The 12,535-nt window shown below is 39.3% G+C and overlaps 2 protein-coding genes across 3 annotated transcripts in view; one reads left to right on the forward strand and one right to left on the reverse strand.

The window, feature by feature from the left end:
- GALAK (galacturonic acid kinase) overlaps positions 1 to 12,535 on the forward strand; it is a 475,159-nt gene that overhangs the window by 250,289 nt on the left and 212,335 nt on the right. The gene's annotated exons all lie outside the window — the stretch shown is intronic.
- LOC149175949 (uncharacterized) lies at positions 703 to 9,086 on the reverse strand. Its single transcript, XM_089423862.1, has 5 exons — positions 8,350 to 9,086; positions 8,101 to 8,242; positions 7,688 to 7,977; positions 1,588 to 1,861; positions 703 to 1,198 (listed from the first exon to the last, which is right to left on the reverse strand). Exons 1-5 carry the CDS (start codon positions 8,996 to 8,998, stop codon positions 703 to 705), a joined length of 1,851 nt encoding a protein of 616 aa, XP_089279988.1. The 5' UTR covers positions 8,999 to 9,086.

The following is a 12,535-nucleotide window of genomic DNA, read 5'->3' on the forward strand; positions in this document are numbered from 1 at the left end:
ATAAACAAAACCCATACAAGGTTTGTCACCATCAACCATGCGGAGCACATTAACAATTGGGCCACATATTTTTAAAACCTTGTTTGCATTTTCCCAAAAGCCATTATTGAGCACTATTTGTTCCACATTTTTCCCCTTAGTTTCTTTTGAAAGGGTAGATCTCCACCACTCAGTATTGCAAAAAACAGCTCTTAGGCTTGCTTTTTCCTCAACAACTCTTTTCAGAGTAATATAAAAAGTGGCAAACCTTGTATCACAGGGCCTCAACAACTCTTTTTATGCATTCTTCCTATATATGCTCAAAGTGCGACGATGGTTGATGATGAAGTTTGCAATTGTTTTGGCTCTTCGGATTATCTCATTGACCCAAGGAAATTTGGCTAAGTCATGCAACATTAAATCCAAGCAGTGAGCTACACAAGGGGTCCAATAAATGTGATTATACTTTTCCATAATTAGCTTCCCTGCACCAACACAATTTGATGCATTATTTGGAATAACATGGACAACATTTTCCTCCCCAATCTCTTGAATCGCTTCGTCCAAAATTTCAAAAATAAATTCTGATGTCTTCACTCGATCCATTGCATTTATTGCCTTCAAGAAAAGTACCCTTTGAGGACTATAAACAAGCACATTGATCAATGGGCGATGACACAAATCTGACCGACCATCACTCAAAATTGTGCATCTTGTAAGCTTCTAAGACTCTTTAATCTGAACCAACTTCCCTGTCACCCTGTCTTTTGTTTTCTTTAGCAATGTTGTCCTTAAAGCTTCAGATCTAGGAGGAACATAGCCCTTCCCAAAATCAATGGCCTTTTTAATTACATTTTTAAAATATGGACTCCTCGCCACATTAAAGGGAATTGCACATGCATAAAAGAATTTTGCAACAGCATCATCAACTTCTTGTTTCTCAACAGGTTTCCAGAATTGATTTAATATTTTGGTTGCACCTATTTTTACTTGAGTAGAACTTGATCCACCAATGGTTGAGATGGAATTAATGGTGTTGGAGGAAGACATGGCAATCTCCCTTTCAATTCGTAGCCTCATATTTTCCCTTTTCTCCTTTTCCATCTTTGAAGTGAAATAGTCTTTCTCCACTGTGGTTTTTTGTTCAACAGAGATCTTAGTGCAGCCTTCAACACCACCTCCACTTCCATTGCTAATACTGAGAAGGTCATCCACTACTCTAGTTAAAGAGCGAACGAATTGATGTCCACACCGCTGACACACAAGATTTTTCCCCTTTTTTTGACAAAATTCCATGCTACAACAATTTATTTTTGGGGGTGCCATTGAAATTTGAAGGTTCTGAACTTCTGATTGTTGAAGACTGAGGTGAAGGCTTGAAGCTTGAAATGTCTGCAATTTTTTTTAATTTACATTTTAATTAGTTTTATATTTTTTTTGCAGAATGAAATTATGAAAGTTTGAAACTATAATTTATAAAAATAAAATTATCAGTTCAAAATTTAGCCTGAGCCTCTTTAAATACTGATAAATTGTATTTAATTGATAAAAACTAGTAAATTGTATTGAACTGATAAAAAAACATGTGTATTTTAATTTTTGACTTACCTAGAAGCTAGAGTCTGGACAGTGCGGTTTGCTGGAGCTTGGAGGCTGCTTGAAGGCTTGCTAAGGCTGCTTGAAGGTGGCTCATTGCTCTCATCTCTGTTAGAAGTTAGAAGTTCTAACTTAGAACTGCAAGTCTGCAACCCTCGGGCCTCAAGCATCAACAGAATTGTGTATGCAGCGACTGTAGTGTGCCACTGTGCAGGAGGCCAAGCTGTGTGGCGGTTGGCCGAGATGTGTATGCCGACGTGCTGCACTGGTGAGTCACTGCAGCAGCCTGCCACAATCAATGCGCTGCCACAGAAAATTTAAAAACACCTAAGGGCTGAGGCTGTAGGCTGTGTTAGGGTTGAGGCTGTAGGTTGTGTGAGAACTGAGAAGATAGAGTTCTGAGAGGAGATGTGCCTGTCGCGGAGAGGAGCTTTGCCTGTCACGGTTCACCTGTGTATGTGGAGAGGAGATGTGCTTGTCGCGGAGGGGTGCTGTGCTTGTCACGGTTCACCTGTAGGTTGTGGTCGCCACAAAATTGCAATAGCACTGCTCACTATGCTGTGGAGTCTGGACTGTCGCCGGTTGTGGTGATAATAAAACTAAACACAGGTGACAAAAGTTACAACGAAACCCGCGGGTTGCAATTGCAAACAATGAAACCTATTATAGTGTTACCTAACGCATGGGCCCGCAAACAATGAAACGAAAACCATGGGGCCCGCAATTTGCAAACAACATTTCTATTTTATTTTTAAAATGAACCTAAACGAATTCCAACGATTTTTTTGGTGTTTTTTTTTTAAAGTTCGCAATTTTGTTCGGTATAAAATTCGGGTTTGCCATGATGTTCAAGTTTTCCATTTTGTTCGGCGAACTTGAATGAATAAATTCGAATTCGTTTGAAGTTTGGCGAATTTCGAATTTATTCGTTCAAGTTCGCCGAACCTGGTGACTAAGGCAACAACCAGAGTGGGATTCGTTTATCAGAGAATCTCGTATTTCACGATCGCTCCAAGCACATCGATATTAGGTACCACTTTATCTGGGATATGGTACAACGAGGAGCAATAAGGCTCCATCATATTGGGACTGATGAGAAGGTTGCCTACATTCTGACAAAGCCCCTGGGAAAGGTCAGATTCTTGACTTTCTGAGAACGACTAGGAGCCGTTGAGAGACCCTCTTATGAGGGTCTTGTATGATGCATACATTGAGCTCTGGGAGCTCCGGGGGGCTTGGGGTACTTCTTGGAGCGACGAGCAGCCATAGGGTGACTCACCCTCCCCTAGTGGTGTGCTATGTACAGGGTGAATGATTCAACCTTCCCCTGTGATACCCCCTAGCGACATGTAGGTAGGTATAATGGTTCATCTTTCTCCTGTTGAGACATCCTACCCATGCAGTCTGGGATGCATGGGAAGTACCTCTCATCTGGCCAATGAGCAGGGAAATGAGGATAGGGACCATATTAGTACCGATGGACGCATCGTGTATCTACCGTACTCCCTATGCTAGGATGACATTGATCTAGGATCAATTGGAACTAACTTTGAGTCAGTAAGAGTGATACGAGACACTCTCTTTATTTGGAATTGATTTCGGATTAGTAAGGGTGGTATGACACACTCTCTTCATTGGGACTGACTTCGAGTTAGTAAGAGTGCTATTGGACACTCTCTTTTATCTGGGACTAACTTTGGGTTAGTAGAGGATGGTATGATACATTCTCAATCATTTCTTCTTCTTCATAGTTCAACAGAGCAGAGCAGAGCCGAGCATTGTAGGGTAGTGTATTTGATGGCAGAGATCGTACCGACAGATAGATGTATTAGCAGATGGAGTTCTCCCTCGTTGAGAGGGAGTGTTAAAATTGGCAACTAGGGCAAACTCCATGTGGGTCACCTCATTTATGGCAATTGATATTTTTCTTGGATTCCTCTCACCGAGAGGTGTAGGATTGATCTAACGATCATCCGATTTAAACATGTATTCATGGAGATATGAATTTATTTGTATTTCTTGACAATTTGTCAAGGTCAGCCAGCAAGTAAAATAGTGTTTCACACCCCCAGCGAAATCTCACATCCCCAGCTAAACCTCAACGTGGCATATAAGTAGAGGAAACCTTGAGGCATTAGCACACTTATCTCACCATCTCATTCCTCTCTCTCCTAGTCTCTTGGGTATGCATAGGAGGAGGAAGACACTCACACGTGGGAGAAGGAAGGACGCAGGCTAGTTTTGGGACAGTGTTGACCTAGGGCTGACTGTGGAGCAGCAGGGGTATATTATGCATGTGTTTGACCAACGAAGAGGAAGTTGACTGCGTTCTTGGGTTGGGCAACCTCTCCTAGGCTAGCCGCATTGCTGGACAACCTAGCATTGACCTGTTGGAGCACATGTTTGGGACATTGTTGACTGGTTAGGGCTGACTATAGTGTTGTTGTAGCATTGACTACTATTTGACCTCTTTGCGTTGACTGTTTTGGGCTGCTATTTATTGCTGTTGGAGGTCGAGTTCTCTTAGGTTGATTTAAGGTGTTTTGGGAGATGTTTGACCAGCCTTGACCTTGCTGAGCAAAGATTGTATTGCTGCTGTTGTAAATCACAAATTTGTGACATTGTACTATCTCTCTCTTTCTCTGCTGAATTATTGAAGAATATAGAAGAATTGATCAAAGGGTTTCCCCTGATTGGGGTTTGTCCCTGGCTGGTGCCACATCTTGTGTCTCTTGTCTTGGCTTGTCTTCTGTTGTTTACATTTATGTTCTATCTGCATTTTACTATCATGTTGATGTGATTGCTATACTGGAAATTGATATTGGGCTAATAAGAAAATTTGAAGTAAATTGCTCTTAAGCATAGAACATACCATAATTTAACACAAGGCCAGGGCCTTCTATTGCTAGGGGCAGGCCTGGCAAACAACCCATCATGTTTTCCCGTAAAAAGGGGAGAGGGCACTGATTTTAGATAGATAGCTACTAGTTTTATTTATTTTTCTACATATAACTCATGATGATGAGACACTTTTATATATGTGATGTTATTTTGTATTGGTTCACCACATTTGAGTCCTTGATTGGAGAATTATCAGGGATCAACAGGATTTGGTATTGCCTTTGATGTATAATTTCTATTTGATATCATATATATCAGTGCTTTCTTCATATTTATGTGCCAATGTGTTTATTTCATGTTGTTATTGCGTTGTATGTTTAAAAATCTGAAAAAAATGAATATATTATTCATTTTTTATGCTTGTTGATATTTGCTAATATTTTGCCAATATTTTCGCTGATATTGCCGATAAGAAGTTTTCAGGACCCTCGCCGATATTTACTAATACCGATATTATCAACACTGGTGTAAACATGAGAATAAATTGCAATGACTTTCCATGTTGGAAAACACATAACAAGATAAACCATGGACACCAGCCCTAATTTATGGCTGAAAAATGCATGTAAAATGATATTTTTATTTTCCAAATGAATGCATACAAGTCCTAACCATAGGACAATAATATCTTGGGTAAATAGCGCTGAAAATAAATTATTTTTCTGTAACCTAACCGTAATTTACTGTGGAAAACATAAAATAAAAATATCTAGGGTTTTTTTATAGGGATTGGCATAGGAGATAAGACTAGCGCCTTTTCTCAATCTAGGGCTAATGGAGTCTAGGAGTAAAAATCTATGGAAAAAAAGAGATGGATGTGGATTCAAAGAAATTTAGGAACACATGCATGTGTTCCTCAACCCTTTAACCCTAGTGTCCTTCTATCTCCATTGGAGATTGAAAGGGAGGGAGCTAATCCTAGGTCCCTTAAGAGAAACTTGATGAAGGTATTGCAAAAGGAGATTTTAGAACCATAAAACATCAACAAAACATTGGTGAAAATTTTATATAAACTCCAATTCATCAACAAGAACAAGATGGAAGAAGATAACTTACATGAAAATAACACACATCATCAAAGGATCACCAATAATCATCCAAGAGAGAGAATTGTTACCCACCGGCTTCGATAGCTAGCTAGCAAGCAATCCTGTATGATCAACACATAACATGATGCCAAGATCCTCCACTTTTTGCTCTGATCATATTTCTCTCTCCCATCTGGCATTCCTTCTTGAAGGAAGGTGGGTCATCCATGATCATGTATTTTAACCATTTTGCAATCATATGCTTTCACTTAATGTTATAGCCATACTAATATGGATCAAGGGGCAAATTGGATGATTGACTGATCTTAACTGTATTCTTGTTCCCTCACTTCACCTGGGAGGTTAGTGTTTGACTCTAGTCCAGTGAGACTGCCTCTAAAGCCTTATAGTTTTAGGAAGGATACTATTGGGGAGGTGTTACTTGCCAGATGTGCCTAGAAAATAAAGGAAGAAAAACCATTAAAGTTGCACAAGGCATCGATCAAAGTTTCAAGTCTAGAAGTTTTATAAGGCAATTTTGCCCCTTCTTCTTCTCTCTTCCCTCTTCTTTCTCTATGAAATTTTCGCACTATTACCCTCCAAAAGTGGGTACCCCTAGGAGAACTTTTATCATTATCATCTTCTTCTAGGCAACATCCGTCTGGAAACAACCCCTAACAGCCACCTTGTAGCCAATGTGATGTGCCACTTTGTCTCCACCATTTGCATTAGTCATATATCTCCTCGCCCATTTGACAAGAGCACATGTTAGAAGGTGGGCAATCTGACTCAAAAGGTATGTTTTTTATTGTGCAATCGGGTTCTTATGCTTGTTTTTCATTTGGGCATTTTGACATGGATTAGTGGGTAACTTGGAAGAAGGAAGGGTTTTGACCATGGTTTTGTTCCCTCACTTTAAATGGGGGGTTAATCTCCAACCCCAGTCAAGTGGGACCTCCCTTATTAGCCTATAGCTTTAAAAAGGGCACTACTTGGAGAACCCCGATTTTGGTAGCGTGGTCCCGTTTTCCCACTTCATATTTATCACTTCCCTTTGCACATTACAAGCCCTATTCACTATTTCCCCTCTCTGGGTCCACAGGGTGCTAGCACATCCTCTCCCCTTGTTCACATATCTGGGTCGGGCATGGAAATGTTACCCTGAAGGTTGATACAGCTAAAAGGATGTTAAAAGCATATCATGGCCACAAGCAAGAAACAAAAGAAAAAAACAAATCATAAAATGCAAAAGGTGGTCGGGACCAAGGTTACTTGAGAGCGGGAGGGAAAGAGGGGAGCAAGAGTGGAAGCGGGAGCGGGAGCAAAAGTGGGAAGCAGGAGCGGGGAGCGACATTTTCAAAAGCTCTTGGTTTGGAAGAGAATCAGGAGCATTTTTTTATATAATATATATTTTTATATATTTTGACGCCAATATGTCAACAAAAACATGTAGAATGATGAATTAGTTGTACAAAGCATGAAAACATGGATTAAACCATATAACAATAATCATCTAGTAGTTGCAATCTTCATCAACCATAGGTGCACAAGTTACAAGTTTTGATTTCTATAGCAAGTAAGGGTGCACATAACCAAAATAGCATCAAGTGCAATCCATCTCTGAACTGAAAACAATGTTGTTAAAAGCGCGAGCGGGATTAAATCGGCGCCGGGAATAAAGCGGAAAAAATCGGCAAAAGCGGGAAAAAAGCGGAAAAAAGCGGGAAAAAAGCGTTTGGCACAAAAATATTCATTTTTTTTCAATTTTTTTAATATCTAAACCATCTACAACATAAAATAAATACATTGACACATAAATATGATAAAAAAACTAATATATAAGATGTTTAATATCATTTCTAGCGCTAAAATCACACATAACATTGAATCATGTCCTGAATAGTAAGTCCTGAGTCCCAACTCAGCCTCAAAATATCAACAAAAAATATGATAATGTATCTCATCATGTCATAATGTCATATACAATAAAATGAAAGTCTAATCCTATTGATTTCCTCTGCCCCTCTTGCGAGAAAATGGCACAGCTTTCTCTTTCCCTCTAGATGTAGAAGCTGGTGCCTGTGCTGGTGGAAATGGCAGTGGAGTCTGACGTGCTCTAGAAGCTGAAGAACTAGTAGTAGCAGCTACAGGAGGCTGAGGTAGACGGAGACGACGTCCTCTACTGGTGGTAGTGGTAGCCCGGGTAGGCGGTGTCACCTCCTCCTCCTGCTCCTGCTCCTCCACCTGCTCCTGCTCCTGCTCCTCCTCCTCCTCCTCCTCCCCCTCATCCTGCACTAACCAATCATCAGTGGGATCCATGAGAGGCCTCTCGGTCTCAACCCTCCATTCAGCAGTGGTGTCAATCCCATCCAATGAGATGGCTTCCATATCAGGTGTCCTCTCTAGTTGCCTCACCCACAATCGAAGATTGTAGTAGACATAGACCATGTCATTAAGTCTATGGGACTCCAACCTGTACAAAGTTCATGAAATAATAATTAATAATTAATATCATAAAAAAAATATTGTTTAAAACTTTAATGAATTCAAAAATTTATTTGGAAATTTGCAATATTTTAAATGTTTAAGTGTTAACCTATTGCGCTTCTTGTTGTGTATTTTTTCAAATACACTCCAATTGCGCTCACATCCTGAGGAGCTGCATGTTTGGCTGAGGATGCGTACGGCAAGCTTTTGCAAAAGGGGTACTCTGCCACCATACATCTTCCACCATGCGTCTACAACAAAATTACAAATAAAATTTTAAATAAACATAAGAAAAAAATGGAATTTGAAGAGACAATGAAATTTGAAACAAAGTTACAAAGTACAAACTAAAAAATACCTGGCATTTTAATCGTCCTATCAGTGACAGCCATCTCAAAGCCAAATGTGCCACCTGACATCTTATATGTCTCAATTTGTCTAGAGATCTCTATACGTTGTTCTGGAGATCTCACCATCTTCTGGACACAGGTTAATAATCCTTCCACGACCTCAGCATCAAAATCAAACCCACATGCATAAGAAAATGCAGGGTTCAGGAAAAGCCCAGCAGCATGAATGGGACGATGGAGTGTGTTGTTCCATCGCTCATCAATCACTTCCCATAGAAGGAGTTGTTTCTGAAACCCATCATCTCCCTTATCATCATAGTAGGACCGAATGGCTTCTTTGGCCCTGTCCATGGCTTCATACAAATAGCCCATTGCGGGCTTCTCACCATCAACCAACCGAAGAACCTTTACCAAAGGTTCAGTAACGGCGCACACCTCCTGCACTCCCGCCCAGAAGTCTTCCTGGTATGAAACTAGTCTGCATACCGCCTCTCCTTCTGGTTTGCGGCTCATTGACGAAGCACGCCACTCCTCTGAAAGAAACATTCTCTTCAAATCCCACATAGAATTCAAAAGGGATTGAAGAGATATGAAACTCGTCGCAAACCGTGTAATGGCGGGGCGCACCAACTCTTTGTTGTTGGTGAATCTTCTCATCAAGCTAAGCACAAATGTATGATTATATATAAATTTTGTGATGCTTTTTGATGAGTCAACAATATCTTTGACAAAGGGAATTTTCCCTATGTCCTCTAACATCAAATCAATACAATGGGCAGCACAAGGTGTCCAAAATAAAGTAGGATGCCTGTCCATAAGCATTCTACCAGCAGCAACATAATTTGCAGCATTGCCCGTTATGACTTGGACAACATTTTCTGCACCCACCTCCAAAATAAACACATCCAGCAAATCACATAAAGTTCTTGCATCTTTGATTTGATGAGTTGCATCAATAGATTTGATAAACATAGTCCCCTTGGGACAACTAACCAAGAAGTTTATAAGGGTTCTCCCCTTTTGGTCAGTCCAACCATCTGACATAATAGTGCATCCTGTTTGTGCCCATGATGCCCTAAAATCCTCCAATCTTTGGGTGCAGTCACGCGTTTCCTCTTGAAGAATCCGGCCTCTGAAATCATGATAAGAAGGGATTTTGTACCCCGGGCCAACACTGGCAATAGCATCAACAGCAGGTTGGAAAAATGGATTATTCCTTACAATGCTGAAAGGAATATCACTCCAGAGGAGAAATTTTGCCATCAACCTATCAGCTTGTTCTTTTTCAGTTCTTTTTAGCATTGAACCGATAGTTGGTTGTGAACCAGGTGTGGTTCGAGGAACAAAAAATGATGATGCAGCTACCGGATTGACTGACGCTGCAGTAGAACCAGTGCCACTTGGTCCACTTCCTTCAGCTGACCTTCTTAGTTGCCTTTTGAGTTCTTCTTTGGCCTCTCTAGTGTGCTCTAATTCTCCCAATGCTCTCCTGGCTCTTTGGATAAGTTCAGGATTTGTATTTATACAGGGCCCCACATCACGTCCAGGGATTTGTGCAAGGTGGTACTTCAACCTGTACACCCCCCCGCTTATCTCCTTTCCACACAACTTGCAATTCAAGTTTTGTCTATCATTCGGAGCTTTAGGTTCACCATATTCCCAGAAAGGATCCAATTTCCTTGGCATGTTTGTTTTTGAATTTTGAATTTGCAAACCTATGGAAAAATAAGGATTAGGAAATAGGAATTTAGGATTACATAATACAAATTACAATTTAGCATTTACAAAATTTCAAGTTAATTATTTCCAAAATCCCAATTTCCAAACCCAAGTTACCCAACCAAATGCCAATGGCAAATGCCAAAAAACAATGAAAATTCAAAAAACATAAACAATGTTTAAAAAAAATGAAAAAAAAAAAAAAAAAAAAATTGGTTCTCATAGTCATAACAAATTACCCATCCCAAATCAATGAAAAATTACAAAAAACTCTTTAAAAACAATGAAAAACAAAGTTTTTAAAGAAGCAAAACAAAAAAAAATTAATCTACATACCGTTTTTATGGACAAATTGGTGATCTTGTCTTGGATTTCTCCTAAAAACACTTGGATTCGCTCCCAAAGTCGACCCAAACCCTTCAGCTCTTCTCCTTCAGCTCTTCTCCTCCTCCTCTGCGCGGCGACAGTCAGAAATGACTTAAAAAAATTCATTTTTCCTTATTAAAAGCCCGCTGCCCGCGCCCTCGGCGCTTTTTTCCGTTTAAATCGCGATTTTTTTCAAAAAAATCGCGCTTTTTTGAAAAAAGCGCGTTTTTTTTCGGAAAAAAGCGCTATAAAAAAACCGGCGATTTTTTGGGATAAAATGCGCGTTTTATGCGGTCTGGTGAAAAAAGCGCGATTTTTTGAAAAAAGCGCGATAAAGTCACGATTTTAACAACACTGACTGAAAATACATCAACAAATAGGCTCTATATGACCTCTAGCATCCAAAAACATCATGCTACAACAAAGACCTACATATCATCAAATCGTTGCCTATCTTGGGATCTTTGTCATTAATATCACCCTCTAAGCATTAACATACGATAGAAAAAACATAGCATGTCAAGTCAAGATTTTATTTGAGTGATGGGTACATTTTTAGTAGGGTCATGATAGAGGAGTTTGACAACCAATGTCACTAACATCAAGGTACATAGAGGTATTGGTGTTCTTGATTAAATACGAGTTCCATACCCTAGTACATGATAAAATCCAATGGAAACATTGGAACCCCCCTAATCCTGAAATCTTGAAGAAGTGGTAAGTCTGCTGGATTTTGAGTGAGATCTAAAATTCTACTTTCTCCATATGAAATCCAATGAGGTCGAAACCACTCTCAAACATCCTAAGCCATTTCATGGTAATGTTAAAAATTTATGTGAAAGGATGAAAATGAAAGATAAAGGAGAATGTTTCTTTTACTTTAAGAATTTAACATTACCATGAATTGCATATCAATACTAGGGCCATAGGCTTGATCATTAGGTTGCCCCACTAAAAAGTTATTGTTTCTTTGAAAAAATTTTGCGTTTGGACCGTGTTTGTAAAAAAAAATCAACAAAAAAAAGCTAGGGAGCAAAAATTGTTTTAGGAAGCACGCTCCCGAAATTCGCTCCCATAGGGGGGGCCCTCCCTCGCAACCCTGGCCGGAACATTAATAATAGCATGTGGGCAAAATCAAAGCATGAACTCTACCCCTTTATCATTATGGCCATTACCTTAGTTCCTAGGGCCAATGATTGCCCCATCACATCAGATAAGAAACCTGTTGCACTCATTTTGTCAAAGTTCCGAGAAAGAATATGTACCATATTTTTCTTCAAAGGATCAAGATCATAAGTCATCAACACTATGTTATTGTAAGCCCATTATGCAAATTTATAATGTAAATGATGCTAGTAAGACCGTATGTGTATGTAACAACTTAGGTGAGCCTATTATTTTGGTGAAAGTTTCATCCTAGGAGGTTTTTCATCTCACTGATTCATTTGTGTTTCTAAACACGGATGGTTGGCAAAGTTTTTCCTTCCAACGTCATCCCAAAGCTAGGGTGAAATTCTTCGTCAAAGTTTTCGGTGAGTCGTAGTGTTCTAGTTGAGTCTTATGTAAAAGTGATTTAGGAATAATTTAAGTTAATTGGGTAAATTATTTTATTACAAATCACTTGGTCTACTAGATCATATTGTGTCGCAGAATTGGGTATATAGTTTGAGGGTCTCAGCTGAACGGGTATTTTCCTTTGAGGGTCGAATTTGTAAAAATCTTATGTAAAAAATATTCCAGTGCATGGTCCCTTATACTTAAACACCATGGCTAAAATATTAGAATGTGAAAAAAATTATTATTCCTCTCAAGTGTCAATTAATTAAATTTTTTGGTAAAATTAAATAGAAAATCCTAAGCCAGAAATTTAATTAATTAGAGTCAGAATTAAATATCTAGAGAAATTAAATTTTCCAAGTGGGAAAATTCGTGGGTCTCAAAGGAATTAATTTTTGGAGGTCCCCCACCAAGGAAATATTGGAAATTTCAAGAAAAATTTGACCCTTGGGCCTTGGTGGTTAAGTCAAAGTCAAATCTTGTTGATGAATAAAGTTAACTTGGGAATTTAAGATCTAATTGGCATTGTGGTACTAGCATAAGAATATACTT

This window comes from Pinus tabuliformis, chromosome 4_1 (genome assembly GCF_031772625.1).
Source record: "Pinus tabuliformis cultivar Carrire ecotype Pingquan chromosome 4_1, CPIR1, whole genome shotgun sequence".
NCBI lineage: Eukaryota > Viridiplantae > Streptophyta > Pinopsida > Pinales > Pinaceae > Pinus > Pinus tabuliformis.